The sequence below is a fragment of the Bombina bombina genome, chromosome 11, assembly GCF_027579735.1.
Source record: "Bombina bombina isolate aBomBom1 chromosome 11, aBomBom1.pri, whole genome shotgun sequence".
NCBI classification, from domain to species: Eukaryota; Metazoa; Chordata; class Amphibia; order Anura; family Bombinatoridae; genus Bombina; species Bombina bombina.
Window position 1 is genome coordinate 90755539 of NC_069509.1, and position 21916 is coordinate 90777454.

Here is a 21916-nt window from a genome sequence, read left to right on the forward strand (position 1 = left end):
GAACTGGTAATGCTTGTCCAGAAAAGTGAACCTGAGAAACTGGGTGATGATCTTTGTGGATAGGGGATATGTAGGTACGCATCCTTTAAATCCACGGTAGTCATATATTGACCTTCCTGGATCATTGGTAAGATCGTTCGAATGGTATCCATCTTGAATGATGGGACCTGAGGGATTTTAGATCCAGGATTGGTCTGAAAGTTCCCTCTTTTTTGGGAACCACAAAACAGGTTTGTGGAGTAAAAGCCCGTTCCTTGTTCTGCAATTGGAACTGAACATATCACTCCCATCGTGGAGTAGATCTTCTACACAGCGTATGAACGCCTCTTTCTTTGTCTGGTCTGAAGGACAGGACGAGAAATGTGAAACTTCCCTTTGGAGGGAAGTCCTTGAATTCTAGAAGATATCCCTGGGGGTAACAATCTCTACTGCCCAGGGATTGTGAACATCTCTTGCCCAAGCCTGAGCGAAGAGAGAGAGTCTGCCCCCTAACCAGATCCGGTCCCGGATCGGGGGCTACCCCTTCATGCAGTCTTGGTAGCAGCTGCAGGCTTTTTGGCCTGTTTACCCCCTTGTTCCAGCCCTGGTAAGGCGTCCAGGTTGCCTTGGCTGTGAAGCGTTACCCTCGTTGTTTTTGCAGCTGTAGAGGTTGAAGTCGAACCGCTCCTGAAGTACGAAAGGAACGAAAATTAGCTTTGTTTCTAGCCTTAAAGGGCTTGGTCCTAAGGAAGAGCATGGCCCTTTCCCCCCGGGTGATTTCTGAAATAATCTCTTTCAATTCTGGCCCAAAAAGGGTCTTCTCCCTTGAAAGGGATATTTAACAATTTAGATTTTGACGGACACATCGGCCGACCATGACTTGAGCCAAAGCGCTCTGCGCGCCATAATGGCGAAACCTGAATTTTTTGCCGGCTAACTTAGCTAATTGCAAGCGGCCATCCGGGGGGGGGGGGGATAATAGAATTAGCCAGCTTTAGAGCCTTAAATTCTATCTATAAGTTCATCGTATGAGGGTCTCCGTCTGGAGCGACTCCTCCAGCGCCTCAAAACCAGAAAGCCACTGCAGTATTTACAGGAATAATGCAGGCAATAGGTTTGGAGAAGGAAACCTTGGTTGAACAAAAATTTTCTGAAGGAAACCTTGTTGAACCAAAAATTTTCTTAAGTAAACCTTCTAATTTTTTATCCATCGGATCTTTAAAAGCAATTGGTATGGTTGTGCGCTTAGCAAGAGTAGAAACCGCCCCCCTCAACCTTAGGGGACTGCGGCCACGAGTCCCGCCTGGGGTCATTTATGGGGAACAGTTTTCTTGAAAATGAGGGGGGGAACAAAAAGGGACACCTGGTCTATTCCACTCCCTAGTAACAATATCCGCAACCTTTTAGGGGATCGGAAACGCATCAGTGTATACAGGGACCCTCTAGGTACTTGTCCATTTTACACAATTTCTCTGGGACAATCATCCAGAGTGGCTAATACCTCCCTAAGCAATACGCGGAGGTGTTCCAGTGTAAATTTAAACGCTAAATGAATCTGATTCTGCCCGCTGAGAAACCTTTTCCTGAGTCAGAAAGTTCTCCTTCAGACATCAAATCCCTCACCGCCACTTCAGAGTGTTGTGAGGGTACACTCAGATAAACCTCCCAAAGCTTCTGACTGCTCATAATCTGTTTCTTAAAACAGAGCTTATCACGCTTTGTAGGAAAAAACTGGCAGTTGGATAGAAATGTTGCAAGGGAATTATCCATGACTGTCACTAATTGTTGTAATGTAATAGGGGCCAATGCACTAGAGGCACTAGGCATCGCTTGCGCGGGGCGTAACTGGGTGGCGACACATGGGGAGAGGAAGGCGGACTATCCTCGTTACCTTCCGTCAAAGAATCATCTAGGGCTACATTTTTAAGTGACACATATTATCTTTAAAGTGATAGACACATTAGTGCACTTGGAACACAATGTTTGAGGGGGTTCCACCATGGCTTCTAAACACATAGAGCAAGGCCTCTCTTTAGTGTCAGACATGTTTAACAGACTTATTATTATAGTCACAGGCAGGCTTGGAAAGCACTTTATTCAAATAAAATTTTACAATTTGAAAAAAACGTTACTGTGCCTTTAAGAAATAAAAAGCGCACACAATTTTACCAAACCGTGAAAAATGATCCAATCTCTCTGAAATTTTTACCGTATGAGGCCTAAAGGGCTTGAAATGATTGCACAACAATTTTCAGCTCCCAATTAAACCCCTTAATGCCCAAAACGGAGCAACCTAAAGCTGGACAACCGGTTAATAAACTACAGGCACCTTGCCCACAGCTTACTGCTGTGGCCCCTACCTGCCCCTGGGGACTAGTTTTGTCGAAAACAAACTTCTGTGAAGTCCTCAAGCAGTCTTTGGACCCTTCCACGTGGAAGCTCGCATGAACTGTCTGCAATATTAACGGTGCAACTGAGGCGCGAAATTTAGGCCCCCTCCCCCTTCACTCCGGAGTTGTGGGGCCTTCAAAATCCCAAATAGGTGACTAAACATATGCCATGTGGAAGATAACCCATAATAACACACCAAAGTGCATAAAAAAACGTCTATAACGAGTATTTTTTCTCATTAAATAACGATTGCCCTGTAACAGTGTCCACCAAGCCTATGGAGCCCGGTTGAGTAAGCCTTCCTTCTATACTGAGTCTCAGAACATGGCTTACCTTCCCCACATGGGGATTCTTGTCAGTCTTCTAGTCTTGTCTAGGAAAAAGATGACTGAAACATACCTTATTGCAGTTAAAGGGGACAGTACACTGTAAAATTGTTTTCCCATTAAGGTATTTTAAATGACTTTTTATACCAGCTGCAGAGTATAAAATAGTTGAGAAATTGCATTTCCGGGGTTTATTTGTGTATATGAAGTAGCTGGTTTTGTGCTTTGAAACCACAGCCTATTACAAGGGGTTGAACGTAAGGTATATCAGATCTCATTATGTTATATATTTGTGTTCACAGACAATTGCTTCCTTATCTCATAACCAAAGCTAAATACATAGAGAGAACAATGGAAATTTATCATTTTATTACTTTAACTATCCTGCATCCCACTGAGATGATAATTTCTTCTGCTGGCTGTGTTTACTTAGGCTTATCAATTGGCATAAACTCCAGTATCAAAACTTTCAGTATAGGTTGGGAAAACCACAAACTAAATCAGCTATTTCAAATGCTGAAATAGGAGTAAAGGAGCTAATTGCAACCAATTTAATTACACTCTAGCAGGTAAAAAGGATCATTGGGAATAATTTAAAGGGGAGAAAGTTTTTGGGTGAACTGTCCCTTTAAGCCTGCAAACTGTTCCCCCCAATCTGAAGGTTTTCTGGTACTCCTCAGTCCTGTGTGGGGAACAGCAATGGATTTTAGTTACAAACATTCTAAAGTCATTTTCCTCTCAGCAGAATTTCTTCATCACATTTCTGCTGTAGAGTAAATAGTACAAACCGGTACCATTTAAAAATAACAAACACTTGATTGAAGATATAAAACTACAAATCTAACACCACATTCACTTTTACCCTTCCACAGAGTGGCCCTGCTGTCAGAGCCGGCAAAGAGAATGACTGGGGGGCGGAGCTAGAGGGGGAGCTATATGGACAGCTCTGCTGTGTGCTCTCTTTGCCACTTCCTGTAGGGAAGGAGAATATCCCACAAGAAAGGATGAAGCCGTGGACTGGATACACCTTGCAAGAGAAATTATATTTAAGTTAGGGGGGTTAGGGCTAGACTTAGGTTTAGGGGTTAATACATTTAATATAGTTGCAGCGACGTTGTGGGCGGGCAGATTAGGGGGTTAATAAATGTAGGTAGGTGTCGGCGATGTTAGGGACAGGCATATTAGGGGGTTAAAAAAATTTAACTAGTGTTTGCGAGGCGGGGGGGAGTGCGGCGGTTTTAGGGGTTAATATGTTTATTCTAGTGGGCGGCGATGTCCGGGTCGGCAGATAGGGGTTAAAATTTTATTTAAGTGTTTGCGATGTGGGGGGGGGGCCTCGGTTTAGGGGGTTTAATAGGTAGTTTATGGGTGTTAGTGTACTTTTTAGTTTTATGTTACGGCGTTAGCCCCATAAAACTCTAACTACTGACTTTTAAATGCGGTACGAGTCTTGACAGGAGAGGCTGTACCGCTCACGTTGTTCCGGCCCTATACTTGTAATACCGGCGTTAGGAAAATAGCATTGAAAAGATAGGATACGCAATTGACGTAAGGGGATTTGCGGTATACTCGAGTCGCGGAAGAAAAGTGAGCCGGACACCTGTACCTGCCAGACTCTTAATACCAGCAGGCGTTAAAAAGCAGCGTCGGGACCCCTCAACGCTGCTTTTAAAGGCTAACGCAAGACTCATAATCTAGCCGTATGTATGCGAAAAACTTTGCCTCAATAATAATAATAAAAAAAATATATATATATATCCCTCCCACTTCCTCATTACCCCAATCATTCAGCCGAGGGAACAAGGAAAAGTAGGAGAAACATTAGGGTATAAAAAGGTGCCAGAAGAATAAAATAAATAATAGGGGACCGCCCATAGACAAGATAAAACGGGCGGGGGCGTTGACTCTCCCTATCCGGAAGGAAAGGAATTTATCTGGTAAGCATAAATTATGTTTTCCTTGCTAACATAGGGAGAGTCCATGGCTTAATTCCTTACTGTTGGGACACAGGAGGGAACAAAAAGGAAGAGGCGGACCCTATTCTGGGGGCACCACATGCTGCAAAACATTTCTCCCGAAAGCTGCTTCAGCCAAAGCAAAAACATCAAACTTGTAAAATTTTGAAAAAGTGTGTAAGGAGAACCAGGTAGCCGCCTTACAAGTCTGATCCATAGAGGCATCGTTCTTAAAGGCCCAAGAGGAAACCCCTGCTCTAGTGGAATGAGCCGCTATCCTCTCTGGAGGACGATGTCCCGCCATCTCGTAAACAAAGCGGATGACACTCCTTAACCAAAAAGATAGGGAAGTCGAAGTAGCCTTCTGCTACCTTACGCTTCCCCGAATAGACAATTAACAAAGAGGAAGATTGTCTAAACTCCTTAGTAGCCTGAAGATTTCACTTCAAGGCGCGAACCACATCCAAATTGTGAAGTAAGCGTTCCTTCGATGAAAAAGGATACAAGGAAGGAACCACAATTTCCCCTGATTGATGTTGCGATCTGACACAACCTTAAGAAGAAAACCTAATTAAATATGTAAAACTGCCTTATTTGCATGAAAAATCAGATAAGGAGGCTCACATTGCAAAGCAGAGATCTCAGAAACTCTGCACGCAGAGGCAATAGCCAATAAAAAGAGAACCTTACAAGATAACAATTTAATGTCAACGGAATGCAGAGGCTCAAACGGAACCTGTTGCAAAACCAGAAGAACAAGATTTAGGCTCAAAGGAGGAGCCCCAGATCTAAACACAGATCTGATCCTAATCAGAGCCTTAACAAAGGACTGCACCTCTAAAAGCTCAGCCAGTGTCTTGTGCAATAAAACTGACAGGGCCAAAATCTGTCCCCTCAGGGAACTAGCAGAAAGGCCCTTCTCCAGCCCATCTTGGAGAAAAGGTAAGATCCTGGCAACCTTAAATCTGTGCCAGGAAAAACCACGCTCTTCACACCAGAATAAGTAGGTCCTCCACACCTTGTGGTAGATACGCCGAGTAACTGGTTTACGAGCTTAAGTAAGAGTATCAATGACACTCTCAGAGAATCCTCTCTTGGCAAAGACTAAGCGTTCAATCTCCACGCAGTCAGCTTTAGAGAATCTAGATTTTGCTGAACAAATGGACCATGTATCAGCAGGTCTCTGTGACAAGGTAACTTCCACGGAGGAGATGAGGACATCCCCACTTGATCCGCGAATCACATCCTTCGTGGCCACGATGGAGCAATCAGGATTACTAATACCCGCTCCTGCTTGATGCAGGCCACCACTCGAGGAAAAAGATATATGACTTTTGAACCTCCAGGGCACTGCTAGTGCATCTATTAGATCCGCTTGGGGATCCCTCGACCCGTACCTGGGTAGCTTGGTATTGAGACGGGACGCCATGAGATCTATCTACGACGTTCCCCACTTGCTGCATATCTCTGCAAACACCTCGAGATGGAGAGACCATTACCCTGGATGGAAGGATTGCCTGCTGAGAAATTCCGCCTCCCAGTTGTCCACACCCGGAATGTGGATCATTGACAGCGACCAGCTGTGGGTCTCCGTCCACTCCAGAATCAGAGATACTTCCTTCATCGCCAAGGAACTTCTTGTTCCCCCCTGATGGTTGATGTAAGCCACCGAGGTTATATTGTCTAATTGGAATCTGGGACGAACCTAGAAGTGGCCAAGCCTTCAAGGCCAAGGCCTTGACGATTGCCCGTAGTTCCAAAATATTGATCAGGAGGGAGGACTCCTCCTGAGTCCACAACCCCTGTGCCTTCCTGGCACCCCAAACAGCTCCCCATCCGGATAGGCTTGCGTCCATAGATACAATATCCCAGGATGGACTTAAGAAGCATGTCCCTCGGGACAGATGATCTGGACAAAGCCACCAAGAAAGTCAATTCTCTCGACCAGCTGTCTAATACAATCTGTTGAGACAGATCTGAATGATCGCTGTTCCACTGCCTCAGCATGCACAGTTGTAAAGGTCTGAGACAGAACCTGGCAAAAGGAATGATGTCCATGCAGGACACCATGAGACCAATCACCTCCATACACTGAGCCGCAGAGGGACTCAAGGAGGTCCGTAGGGCAAGACATGCCGAAGTTAGCTTGCAACGTCTCTGGTCTGTTAGAAATATCCTCATGGATATGGAGTCTATTATAGTACCCAGGAATTCCACCCTGGTACTTGGGATAAGAGAACTATTTTCCAAGTTTATCTTACATCCATGTGATCGAAGAAGACTGAGAAGGGACTCAGAGAATTCTTCCGCAAGGTGAAAGGATGGTGCTTGCACCAGGATATCGTCCAAGTATGAGGCTACTGCAATACCCTGAGTTCTGGCAACGGCTAGAAGAGCCCCCAGAACCTTTGTAAAGATTCTTGAAGCAGTAGCTAGGCCAAACGGAAGGGCAATGAAGTGTTCCCTGTGGATTGGAACATGAAGGTGAACGTCCTTCAGATCTATAGTGGTCATAAACTGGCCTTCCTAAATTAAATGAAGGATGGACCTGATTGTCTCCATCTTGAAGGAAGGGACACTGAGAAAATCGTTTCAGCACTTTAGGTCCAGAATTGGGCGGAAAGTTCCCTCCTTCTTTGGGACCACGAAAAGGTGCAAAATAAAACCCCAAACCTTTTTCTTCGATAGGCACCGGGACAACAACTCCTATGGAGAATAGATCCCGAACGCACCCTAGAAAGGCATCCCTCTTTTCTGGTCTGGTTGACAGATTCGAGAGAAGGAATCTGCCCCATGGCGGATGAGGTTTGAAGCCTATCTTGTATCCCTGAGATACCACCTCCAGGACCCACGGATCCTGTACGTCCATGAACCAGGCGTCTGAAAAAAAGAGACAGTCTGCCCACTACACGATCCAATCCCGGATCGGGGGCCGCCCCTTCATTCCAATTTGTTTTCGTCTGGCTTCTTATTCTGCTTGGATTTATTCCAGGACTGAGCCGGATTCCAAGCTCGGGCTTGGAGGAGGATTGTTGTTGTTGGGATTTGTCAGAACGAAAGGAACGAAAATAAGAAGATTGGCGTCCCTTAGACTTGGTTCTTCTTATCTTGCGGTAGGAAGGCACCCTTGCCTCCGGTAACCGTAGAAATAATGGAGTTCTGGACTGGACCAAATAAAATATTTCCCTTGAAGGGAAGAGAAAGGAGTCTGGACTTAAAAGTCATATTCTTTCCAATTCATTCTTAATAATGTTCGCCATCTTAACCGGCACAGGAAAATTCAAAGGAACTTTCCTGTCTTCGCAAACGCTATCTAATTTAGGTATCATAGGTTCTTCAGGCAGCGCTGCCTCTGGAACCTCTAACAAAGACAGAACCTCCTTTAATAAAAAAAACTCAAGTGCTCAATTTTAAATCTAAAGGACGGTTCCTCCGGCTTAGACGCTAAGAATTCCGACCCAGAAAGTTCACCCTCTGAAGCTACAGAGGTTAACTCATCATCGGATAACTGGGACATAATAGCTAAATCCAATAAATATTTAGATGACTCTGGATCAGGAGAGCTATGTTTAACCTTTCTCTTGCATTTGTTAGAGTGAGGTAATGCACTGAGGGACGCAGACACAGCCGTTTGTAACTGTGCGGCAAAGTCTGCAGGAAGAAGGCCCCCTCCGGATGGAGGATTAGATGTGCTAGGGGGAATTGCATGTGGAGTGGATAATGGAGCAAAGGTAGTAATCTCACCGGACGCAGAGTCCTGAGAGGTAGACAGCTCAGAGGGACTAAGAGCCTTTGCAGGCTTGTCTCCCTTCTTAAACTTTAAAACGGTGTTAAGGCATGTGGAACATAATTGAGTGGGTGGGAAAACCATGGCCTCCTCACAATATAAACAGGTATGATTTAGTACAGAAGGAGTACCTTCTACCTTCATAGCTCAGGTTATACCCACAGAAGGACACAAATAAAAACATTTTTTAGTATAGAAAACTGCACCTTTATACTCCCAATGGCTGGGGCACTCACCACCTCCTAGACCCAGACAGTTAACAGAGGAAACGCTCTCCTCAGGTTCAAGTCTCAGCCAGAATGGAGGAAATGAACATAGACCACACCCGGTCACATGGAGTGCAAGATGGTACTTTCCCTGTTATTACAAGTACAGCAAGTAATAGGAGCTGTGCAACAGTTTCAAAAACGAAAGTGAAACCTAAAAGTGAAACCTGTTTGTTCCAGCCAAAAACACAGTCTATCAGTCCAGGAAAAATTCACACAAAGCAGCATGTTAATAATTAATACACTGATGAATTAATCCCAACTGTTCAATAAACACCCTTCAGAGGATATTAACCCTGGATCCTATCAAGGTATAAAGGAGCCACACTATGACCCTGTTATAGCGTTTTATGTGTAAAAATGTAAACAATCTTACCTCCAGGATCCATGCTGTGGAACAGAACACAGCCTCTCAAGTGTGACAGTCTTATAGCAACACTCCTGACATGGACTTGAGTCAGAGAAAGCAGGCAGTGAAACTTGTCAATGCTGATTGCTTAGGAGCTGTTAGCAGTAGTCTGGATGGTTTTGAAGAAAAACTTTCCCTGCATCTCCAGACTCTAACTTTCATCAATACTCTCACTGAAAGGTTGACATGACTACTTAAAACCCCAGTCCTATTTCGAAAGGCAGAGACCCTTTTTCAGGACTCTCCGAATCTTCTGCCACTTCTCTGCCACCTCCTAACGTGACGAAAGGCAAAGAATGACTGAGGTAATAAGGAAGTGGGAGGGATATTTAAGCATTTGGCTGTGGTGTCTTTGCCTCCTCCTGGTGGCCAGGTGTTGTATTTCCGAACAGTAAGGAATGAAGCCTTTGACTCTCCCTATCTTAGGAAGGAAATGCTTATATTTCTAAATTAAATGCACCCATGCAAATTTCAAGTTTGACATTTCTATCCCTTTAATTGTTGAAAAATAATATGTATATATATATATATATATATATATATATATATACACACATACACACACACATATATATATATATATATATATATATATATATATATATATACATATACAGTGGGACCTCGGTTTAAGAATTTAATTCGTTCTCCAGGACGTTTCGTATTGCGAAAAATTCGTAAACCGAAACACGGTTTCCCAAAGGAATGCATTGAAAACCAATTAATGCGTTCCGGAGGTGAAAAAAAGTCAAATAAAGGCTCCAAAACCTGCTGCAAAAGGCTCCAAAACCTGCTGCAAATGGCTCCAATGGCTCCAAAAGGCTCCACAACTTGCTGCAAATGGCTCCAAAAGGCTCAATAACTTGCTGCAAATGGCTTCAAAAGGCTCAACAACTTGCTGCAAATGGCTCCAAAACCTCTCCAACACCTCCACAATGCTACCCACACTTCAGTATGCAGGGGCAAACCGGGACACTTGTTTCGTATTGTGAAAAAAAATCGTAAACCGAAGCATTTTTTTTAAAGAATTTTCATTCGTAAACCGAAATTTCGTTTACCGAGTCGTTCGTTAACCGAGGTCCCACTGTGTATATATATATATATATAGATAGTTAGTACAGATGGAGGGCACTCACAGGACTTCATACAAAAGATAGCCTTTATTATTATAGTAACATAGTATAGTGTCGACGTTTCGGCCTTTTCCTAGGCCTTCTTCAAGACAATTTTCATAGTCTAAAAACATAAACAAAAACAATACAATGAGACACAAAACCAAGAATGTCATACCCAAGTATGCACCAAAGTGTGACCCTCCACCAGTGGAGATCATAATAACCCAAGTGACATATAAAAAGGCTTCAACCAGAGTAGAGAAGCCATATCAACCAGTTGCCAGGGAAGAATTGAGAAGAAAGTCCAAAGAAAGCAGAAAACAGAAAATAGAAAGAGAAAAGGAAAAAAGAAAAAAAGGAGAAAAAAAGGCAAATATGGGGAAACATGCACCAAACTGAGCTACTGAGCTACATTCAAACACTGTCACAGTCCACATGGAACTAGAGCCACCCTAATTATTAATATGATATGAGAACACCTAGTAACAGGCAGATACCATTACAACCCTGCATAATACTCAAAGACTATGGTGGACAGACAGACTGTACATTCACAGATCCAACATCAGTTAACCGCCAAAGGTAAGAACCCTTACTGAGGGACTCTTAGTGATCAATTGCCACTCACCACATTATTAAGTACATTATCATCATCATACACAACAGAGTGTCAGTAAATCACTAAATCATAGTTGTAAGAGCACTATCACAATCGGACAGTGTGTCAATAAAAACGTAAGCCAGACTATTAAACCCACATGTTCACAGCCACAATAAGCCCTGAGTGTAGAATGCCCATGACCTAAGTGCCACTCACCATATTATAAAATAATACTATCATCATCATACACAGCAGTGTCAGTAAATCGCTAAACCATGATCATACGCACACTATCTCAAACAGCAACTATGTCAATCAAACTGCTTAGCAGCAATGGTAAACTCGTAGATCACTAAACCATAATTGTTAAACAAATTATCATCATCATACACCGCACTGTGTCAGTAAATCACAAAACCATAATTTTTGTAAGCGCGTTGTCACTCTCAGAGTATGTCAATAGAACCGCTTAGCCACAGTAGTAAACTCACATAATCACAGCCAAAGTAAGCCCTGAGCGTAGAATGCCCATAACCTAGGTGCCACTCACCGTATCATTAAATATACTATCATTATCATACACAGCAGCGTGTCAAAAAAATGACCATCATAAGCACACTACTAAAAACGGCAAATATGTCAATAAAGCCGCTTAGCAACAATAGTAAATTCGCATATTCACAGCCACAATAGCACTGTGTATTAGACGCCCACAATATAAGTGCAGTTACTGTCAATAGTACATCTGAAAACAACCGGTAGCATATCCATAAAACAGTAAGCTATAGCATTAAACTCATTTATAAACCGCCAACAAAAGCATATGAGAATGAGGAGCCACGGCAGGAGCCATCACCCTTCTTACCTCAACTAATGCGGAATACGACCTCCGCGTAAAGCTCCCAAAGTGACAAGATCATAAGGGGGAATAGCCGCGAAGTGAGCCTTTAAATAGGGCGGTCCCGCCCCCTACAGGAGCCAATCAGACCCCACGCCCTGAGCGTAACTCAACCGGACGTATGTCAGTGGCAACATCTAAAAGGTACACACAACGTAAGGAGTGAGTGACATGTACCTGCCCCATATGCGCCAATCATAACCCCCAATACCGATCACATGGGCGTAGTGACAGAATGAAAACACCTCAATGTATGCAGATGCCTAGCGGCAAAACTCAATTTACATAGTGATGAAATCCCCAATCCCTCCAAACAGAGGGGGGTCAGATATAACATATGCCTCAATGCTGAAGCTGCAAAACAGATAAGAATTTAGAATAACCCTTATAGCGATCAAACATAAAAATATACCGTACTTGTAACATACACAGTAAACCATAGCAGATAAAGATAGGGGCAACAAAAATGACTATGCAGGCCGGATGTCTGACATACCCCGACCGTAAGTGTGGCATACCCAAACCGACTTATAACCACGGTGTACAATGACACAAAACTGGGGGCCTAGAACCATGGCACCAGGTGCCAAGTAGCAAGGATATGTGGGGTAGAATAGTATCCTGAGTGGAGAAGAAAAATGGTTTCAGACAAGAGAACAAACAGAAAGTGAGCAGATGTCACAGCAGACAGAGAGAGTGTAAGGGAACACCACCCATAACAGGAGGACCGCATATATATGACCAATGTAATTAAATATTTAATAAAATAGGGCATAGTCAATGCTGGCATTTAAGCCATTTGGAGCCAGTGTGTCCAGTCTATGTATCCATCTGGCTTCACTTCTGAGGAGTTCAGAATTCCTGTCTCCCCCCCGTTTCAGGGGGGCCACCCTGTCAATGAGCATAGCCCTAAGGGTGGATATTGTATGTCGTTGCTCCAAGAAATGTCTTGCCACAGGCTGGTCCGAGTGGCCATCCTTGAGGGCTGCCCTAATGGCGCTCTTATGATTGGCCAATCTCTCCCGGAATGGGGTGATGGTTTTACCCACATAGAACCGTCCACATGGGCAAGACAGTAGGTAGACCACAAAATCAGATGTGCAAGTCAATCTATGCTTTATAGCAAAGCTCTTATTGGTGGTTGGATGGTGGAAACGTTCGCCAGTTATGAGGGAGCTGCAGGTCACGCAGCTCCCACATTTGTAACATCCATTTTTGAGGGGTTTTAACCAGGTTCTCTCCTTCTTCCAGGGGTCCGTCCTCATCAGATATGATTTAAGACTCCGTCCACTTTTATGTACCACCCTCGGGGGGGGCTTTCTTTAAATGGTAAGTGGTAGTGAACCATCTCCACTTACGAGTGGCCAGTTCCTGTTGATGACCTTACGCAATGTACCTGTAGCAGGGGTGTATCTGGTGATCACATTCAGGGTGGGTTCACTGGTGATGGGGTCTGTACCAGCCCTTCCTGCCATTAGACAACCTCGTTCCTGCTGCTTCACCTCTTCAAGTATTTTTTGCACCATTACAGGATTATAGCCTCTGTTGAGGAATTTTGTTTTCATTTCATCGAGTTGAAGTAGCATCTTTTCTTGGTCAGAGTTATTGCGCATAACACGCATCAGTTGGGATTTGATGATTCCCTTTTTAAGTTGAGGTGGGTGGTAACTGGTGAACTGTCGAAGTGTATTTCTATCAGTGGGCTTTGAATACAAGGTCGTGTTCAATTTACATTCCCCTGTACCCCCTGACTTAAAAATGCATAGATCTAAGAAGTGTATCACCTCACTGCTTATCTCATGTTTAAATTTGCAGCTCCCTCATAACTGGCGAAAGTTTCCACCATCCAACCACCAATAAGAGCTTTGCTATAAAGCATAGATTGACTTGCACATCTGATTTTGTGGTCTACCTACTATCTACCTACTATCTTGCCCATGTGGACGGTTCTATGTGGGTAAAACCATCACCCCATTCCGGGAGAGATTGGCCAATCATAAGAGCGCCATTAGGGCAGCCCTCAAGGATGGCCACTCGGACCAGCCTGTGGCAAGACATTTCTTGGAGCAACGACATACAATATCCACCCTTAGGGCTATGCTCATTGACAGGGTGGCCCCCCTGAAACGGGGGGGAGACAGGAATTCTGAACTCCTCAGAAGTGAAGCCAGATGGATACATAGACTGGACACACTGGCTCCAAATGGCTTAAATGCCAGCATTGACTATGCCCTATTCTATTAAATATTTAATTACATTGGTCATATATATGCGGTCCTCCTGTGATGGGTGGTGTTCCCTTACACTCTCTCTGTCCTGCTGTGACATCTGCTCACTTTCTGTTTGTTCTCTTGTCTGAAACCATTTTTCTTCTCCACTCAGGATACTATTCTACCCCATATCCTTGCTACTTGGCACCTGGTGCCATGGGTCTAGGCCCCCAGTTTTGTGTCATTGTACTCCGTGGTTATAAGTCGGTTTGGGTATGCCACACTTACGGTCGGGGTATGTCAGACATCCGGCCTGCATAGTCATTTTTGTTGCCCCTATCTTTATCTGCTTTGGTTTACTGTGTATGTTACAAGTACGGTATATTTTTATGTTTGATCGCTATAAGGGTTATTCTAAATTCTTTATTTGTTTTGCAGCTTCAGTATTGAGGCATATGTTATATCTGACCCCCCTCTGTTTGGAGGCATTGGGGATTTCATCACTATGTAAATTGAGTTTTGCCGCTAGGCATCTGCATACATTGAGGTGTTTTCATTCTGTCACTACGCCCATGTGATCGGTATTGGGGGTTATGATTGGCGCATATGGGGCAGGTACATGTCACTCACTCCTTACGTTGTGTGTACCTTTTAGATGTTGCCACTGACATACGTCCGGTTGAGTTATGCTCAGGGCGTGGGGTCTGATTGGCTCTTGTAGGGGGCGGGACCGCCCTATTTAAAGGCTCACTTCGCGGATATTCCCCCATATGATCGTGTCTCTTTGGGAGCTTTACGCGGAGGTCGTATTCCGCATTACTTGAGGTAAGAAGGGTGATGGCTCCTGCCGTGGCTCCTCATTCTCATATGCTTTTGTTGGCGGTTTATAAATGAGTTTAATGCTATAGCTTACTGTTTTATGGATATGCTACCGGTTGTTTTCAGATGTACTATTGACAGTAACTGCACTTATATTGTGGGCGTCTAATACACAATGCTATTGTGGCTGTGAATATGCGAATTTACTATTATTGCTAAGCGGCTTTATTGACATATTTGCCGTTTTTAGTAGTGTGCTTATGATGGTCATTTTTTGACACGCTGCTGTGTATGATAATGATAGTATATTTAATGATACGGTGAGTGGCACCTAGGTTATGGGCATTCTACGCTCAGGGCTTACGTTGGCTGTGATCATGTGAGTTTACTACTGTGGCTAAGCGGTTCTATTGACATACTCTTTGAGAGTGACAACGCGCTTACGAATTATGGTTTTGTGATTTACTGACACAGTGCGGTGTATGATGATGATAATTTGTTTAACAATTATGGTTTAGTGATCTACGAGTTTACCATTGCTGCTAAGCAGTTTGATTGACATAGTTGCTGTTTGAGATAGTGTGCGTATGATCATGGTTTAGCGATTTACTGACAAGCTGCTGTGTATGATGATGATAGTATCTATTTTATAATATCTGGTGAGTGGCACTTAGGTCATGGGCATTCTACACTCAGGGCTTATTGTGGCTGTGAACATGTGGGTTTAATAGTCTGGCTTACGTTTTTATTGACACACTGTCCGATTGTGATAGTGCTCTTACAACTATGATTTAGTGATTTACTGACACTCTGTTGTGTATGATGATGATAATGTACTTAATAATGTGGTGAGTGGCAATTGATCACTAAGAGTCCCTCAGTAAGGGTTCTTACCTTTGGCAGTTAACTGATGTTGGATCTGTGAATGTACAGTCTGTCTGTCCACCATAGTCTTTGAGTATTATGCAGGGTTGTAATGGTATCTGCCTGTTACTAGGTGTTCTCATATCATATTAATAATTAGGGTGGCTCTAGTTCCATGTGGACTGTGACAGTGTTTGAATGTAGCTCAGTAGCTCAGTTTGGTGCATGTTTCCCCATATTTGCCCTTTTTTTCTCCTTTTTTTCTTTTTTCCTTTGTCTCTTTCTATTTTCTGTTTTCTGCTTTCTTTGGACTTTCTTCTCAATTCTTCCCTGGCAACTGGTTGATATGGCTTCTCTACTCTGGTTGAAGCCTTTTTATATGTCACTTGGGTTATTATGATCTCCACTGGTGGAGGGTCACACTTTGGTGCATACTTGGGTATGACATTCTTGGTTTTGTGTTTCATTGTATTGTTTGTGTTTATGTTTTTAGACTATGAAAATTGTCTTGAAGAAGGCCTAGGAAAAGGCCGAAACGTCGACACTATACCTATGTTACTATAATAATAAAGGCTATCTTTTGTATGAAGTCCTGTGAGTGCCCTCCATCTCTACTAACTATCTATGTATACTATTTGAGGATTGCACCCGGGCACTAGAAGCATCGATGTGGATGGAGTGCTAGGCCACCGGCTACTATATATATATATATATATATATATATATATATACCGTATTGTTCTGAGTATAGGCCACACTTTTCCCCCCTAATTTAATAATCGGATGCGGCCAATAATCAGTAAGCTATCTACGGCATCTTGTTTTTTAATTCTGTCATTTTTTTTTTATTTACCGGTATTTTAAATTGTGTTGTTGCCTCCCGAGTTCCCACGCTAAAGGCCGAATGCGGGAATGGGAGGTGTAGTAGCTTAGTTTATTTAGCACGTGAGACGCCAGATAGGAGCTCCGGAGGGCGGAAGCAGTTAGCGTACAAGTGCAGCTCTCTGATGTGGTGAGTGCTCTGCTGCAGCTGCTGCCTTTGTGATTGAGTCGGCGCTTGAGTAAGTTAGAGGAAAGTAGAGACTAACTTGCTGTTAATACCAGTATTTTGTTTATGGCTGGCATACTCTTCAGAGAGACTCGTTCCGTTGTTATGGTAACCTTTGCAGCCAGGCGGCATGAAAAGCACGGAATGTAAAGGCTGATCATAGCGATTCACACAGAGCTATGGCCGTGCTGACACAGTAATGTGCAGGTGAGGGCAGCAAGAACATTGTAAAAGATTAGGTACAAATAATAACAAAATAAAACTTATGTACAATGGAGTATTAACTTTAGGGAAGTATAAAAAAAAAAACTGGTCAAGGTTCCGAGTTCTTCTGTGCACAGATACATTTTTGCAAAGCAGATCATTGTAATGTTTGTTGTGACTTAAATAGTTATGGTGATACACAAATATACTGCTCCAAATACCTTTTTTTTACCCCACAGAACACTTAATACCTGCTAAACTTCAGAAGAAAAAAACTCAATGTACAAAGAAAAGTATCAGCTTTAATTATGTTAGGAATATTCCTTCTCCTGTCAGTTAGTTAGAATATTTTTTTCAAGCAAGGTCTGCACTCATATTTTCTATAATAACTTAAAAAATTATTTCTTTAAAATGGCACCCAACTTTAAGGGTGCGGCCTATAATCAGGAGCGGCCTATACTCGGAACAATACGGGTATATATTATATATATCTCACCTGGTCATGTTTTTCAAATGTCTTCTGAAGGAACTGGTAGCCGAAATGATTCAATTCAGTGGATGAGTTGTGAGGAACACGCAGCCTGTAAAGGGATAGGAAATGCTGGAGTGAATAAAAAGGAGGCTGAAGAACAGAGGAGAAGGCGAAAGCAAGGGAACAGCTAGAGGAAGAGAGAGGGGGATAACCAGCAGCGCTAATTAAAGGGATATTAAACAGTAAATATACGCTAGACATAATTATGTATTCAAAGCAATAATTTTCATTAGAATAATATGTAGCTGTATTTTTTACAATTATATTAGTTGTTTACAGCTATGACATATGCATAGGAACTAAGAGAGACAGACCTTTTTAATGACTTTCTTAACCCCTTCCCGCCGTTAGGATGTTCTATACTGTCTTAACTACGCTGGGCTTTAGCGCCATTAGGACAGCAGGGAACTTCCTAAACTTTAGGCTGCCCTGAAACCTTAGCAGCTTCCTATATGGAATCGTGGGCTGGGGGGCGTGACTAATGTCATAGGCACTCCCCCCTGACCCAATCCCATCATTGAAATCACTTGTGTGATTAAAATTTTTACTCAATTGTTTACATTGGAACTTTGTTCCGATGTAGACAAATACGTTCAGTCAGGGAGGGTTAATGTAGCCAAAGTGAGACTGAGGTACCTGCTCTAATCACAAAATAAATCTGTCTTTGAATTGTTAAAAAAAACATAAAATGATGCTTACCTGATCATTTTCTTTTCTTCAGATGGAAAGAGTCAACAGCTGCATTCATTACGTTTGGGAATTAAGAACCTGGCCACCAGGAGGAAGCAAAGACACCCCACAGCGACGCGTTTCTCAGCCTGATGAAACAGCCCTGAGCAGGCTGAGAAACGCGTCGCTGTGTTAATAAAGACTTTTTATACTTTTTTACACACTTGCTATTGTGTGTTTTTATCACCACCTGTGATAAATTATATCATTGATCCTGGTTCCTGTTGAGGATTGCTGTTTTAAGTCTACTGGGCGACGTTTTGGCTCCAGTTTGCTGAGATTGCACCTGAAGGTGCCCACCATCTTGTAAGTGCAAGCAATTGGTATTGTTTCCCCCTTGTCTTGATGATATTGGGCCATGTCGTGTTGCTTTTTCCTTTATCCATAGGCACATATACATTGGAGTGTCAGAGGATTCCTGACTGTCTCTGCGCTTTGGATACAGTGTGCTGAACCACTGAGAAGTGTCAGTCTGCTCTACTAGCACCAGTGGGGTGCTTTATGTTTGTGAGTATTCACATTCTCATATTGCTGCTCATTTTACCTGTACTGGCGATATTAGGCCATGGTGGCGCCTCTGTTTTTTATTCTTTTTTAGATTCCATACTACAGGATAGCCATCCTTTGACAGAGTGCAGCCTCAAACATCTGGAAATTGTCATTACCCTGGACTCATAGACTTTCACATTATCATTATTTGGTTTGGAATTGATTTCATTATTTTTTCCAATCTATGTTTATATTCTAGTAATATATATATTCTTACTATACTACTACTACTAACAGAAACACAGGTCTAGGACCGGGCATCCGAACAGCGAATTTTACTCTCAGCATTGTGTGAAAGCACCGAAAACGACAACTGAAGTAGGATTCCTTAAGATGTCAGAATACTGAAGTAGTCAACACAAATACGTGTAGCTGACCCAGACGAGGTAAACACCTGAGTCAAGAACACGCAGCCGTCATCAGGATGACACAGAAAGAGAATACTTGCTAAGTAGTAAAATGCGGCTAAACAAGATAGCAGATTGCAAAATTCCAAGACAGAGAGCACACTCTAGGCAATCCAAGCCGCCAGACCGACACATAGGTCTCAAAAGGGGAGAAGCACAGAACCTCAACGAGGCCCATTACACCCCCGAAATGAACAACAAATCTCAGAACCTACTCCCAGCCGGGCCAGCCCAAGCGTCAGCAGGCCTGAAAACAGGGATACAGAAGAACCCCAACACCAGCTCACAAAAGAGCGTAAAAAATGGCTTCAGCCATTCCAACAGAGCTTGGGGCCCACCCAAAACTCCTTAAAGACAGTCGACAAGGCCGAAGACCCAGAAAAATCTAGCAAAAGGCCCATCTCGACGAGGAGCCAGCAAGACTCCAGATAGAACAGAACAACCCAGAGAGAATGCCTCTCTCCAAAATAGGTTAAACCCTGTGTTCCATCTCCTGAATCTAGGAGAAGCCCTAAAACAAGGCCACCTCCGTAGGAGAACAAGCCCCCCCCCCAAGAAAGAGGGGGCCATTAAAGACAGAGCGCCTGCCCACAAGACACAAGGCAACAGCTCAACAAGAGATCAATCTCCAACGTAGATGAACTTTGAAGGAATCCCCTTCGAAAATTAGCCTGCAGCGGTTACCCTGTAAACCCTTCGCCTGCAAAACTGCGAAGTCATCAGGTTACTTCAGCAAACCTTCCAAGGGAAACTGTTAATTAAGGCATAAGCAAGCCCAATAAGCAGCGGCACGCAGAAAATCTGGCCAACCGTGACCAGATCTACTAGCCAGACCAAAGGTCATAGCCCAAGTTCCCTGGAACAGGAGAACCCCGAACCCACACTAGATCCTGAAGAAAAAAAGACGGTAACAACCTGCAACAGAATCCACCAGGGAAAACGCTGAGCAAAAGTTTAAGCAACCGGAAGAATCAGGGCGATGACAGGTCCGAGCCCCCAATTGTTTAAAATAAACAATATCCCAGAAACTCAAACACCCCGTCTGATATAAAAAACAGACCCACATGGAGATTTCAATGCAATATCCAGAAGAACACGGAGAACGAGAACACCTCACAAGTCCCGACCCAAAGGAAGAGGCCAGCCATTGCCGAAGTCCAAACGCTCCAAGGAGCTAAGGCATCTCGCACCAAGACACTAGAGCCCATAGGCGTTCGAACTGCCACAGACGTCCAAAGCAAGGGAACACCTCGAGGACAAGGTCACTCGAGCAAAGGCTAGTCTCCACATCACCTCTATACGAGACAGAGGAGCACATGAAAACAAGGATGCGGAGCAACCCCAGTTCCAGGAAAAACCCTAAGCAGAGTCCAAAGGAAACTCTCTCGAAGGGAAAACCAGGTCCCCAAAGGAGAAACGGACAAAGTCCAAACGGTCTCACTGAACAAGAGAACCACGGAAGGAACAAGTCCAAAAGGAAAATTCCTAGAGCCTTAGAAAGGCCAAACCACCCTAAACCAGCGGTAAGGATGCGCTAAACACCCAATCCTCCCACGTGAGGAATAAACTCTAGGTCCCGAGAGAATCGGAAGCAAAAAGGAGTGACGCAGCAGAACTCTGCTGACGCAGCAGAACTCTGCTGACACAGTCAACCAGCTTGAAGGCGAAATAAGGACTAAAGCAATCCTTTCAGCCTCACGGACCCACAAGTCCTCTTTAGAATGCTTAGCAGAAACTTTTAAAATAAAAACAAGAAAACACAAATAATAAAGTGAGCACTCAGCGCCTCAACCGGACCAGCCAGGCAGAACAGGCACCACGTGTCTCAACAAGCCACAAGACAGAAGATCTGAACCCAGGCAGGACCAGCCTGCAGACAGGGTCCTAACTGTCAAGCTGCTTAAATCCTCCCTCAAAGGGGAAGAGAATAACAGACAAAACATAGGACTAACATGTCCTTAACAAACTTCCGCAGAAGTAAACAGCGAGAATTGATCCCAGAGAAGTTCCCGAAGGAAACATATAATCCTAAAATAAAAGACATCCTAACCACATAAAAGAAAATATAAGGCAACCCGTAGGGTATGCCCAACAAGAAACAGGCATAACCGCAGGACCAGACAAACGAAACCCTGATCTTCCAACAAAAACTGGGAAGGATCTCAATAACCGACAATCAGGAGATTACGTCATCCCCTCATGTCTAATGAGGTGAGCCATTCGAAGTAGAATACTGCGTATTCCCGTATCCGTTAAGGATAGGATCCTCTAATAACTCAAAAACGTGTGAGTAAAACGCGAAGGCACGCTATTCTGTAACGAAAGGCACAACTCTCAGGGATAGCTACACCCGCAGGGAACTGTACTGTATAGGCCCACCCAAGGCCGGGAGACCCGGGACAATCGGGCACGAGCACAAACGCAAATAAACGTCTGGACTTTGCAGACGCATAATCGGCAAAATTATGTGAAAGCGAAAACGAGCTGCAACCTCGGGGAGGGGGGGGGGGTGGAGGGAACAAGCCGCCCTGCAAGGTGGGATAAACATAATCTTGGTTACCCGCATGTGTAGTAGTAGGGAGCGGTAGGGAACTCGCCTCTCGGAGGACAGAACCCCCAGAGGCGGATGGCTCAGCGGACCCTTGATTCCCCGAGCAACAAGGCGCTCTAATACGGCATATCGAACATAACTGATTGACCTGTGTCAACGGGGCCAATTCGCATTCTTCAGTCGAAGAATCTTAATCTGAAATTTGAACAGTCTCAGCATCAGAATCCTCCATAACTAGATAGAGAATATAATAATATGGACTAAAAGAAAAATCTA

At 43.7% G+C, this 21916-nt stretch overlaps 1 protein-coding gene across 1 annotated transcript in view; it reads right to left on the reverse strand.

Moving 5' to 3' along the window:
- The window catches only part of RHOT2 (ras homolog family member T2), a 390839-nt gene that overhangs the window by 195655 nt on the left and 173268 nt on the right, over positions 1-21916 (reverse strand). Inside the window, 1 exon segment of the mRNA XM_053694715.1 lies at positions 17369-17453. Coding sequence (XP_053550690.1) covers positions 17369-17453 — 85 coding nt within the window.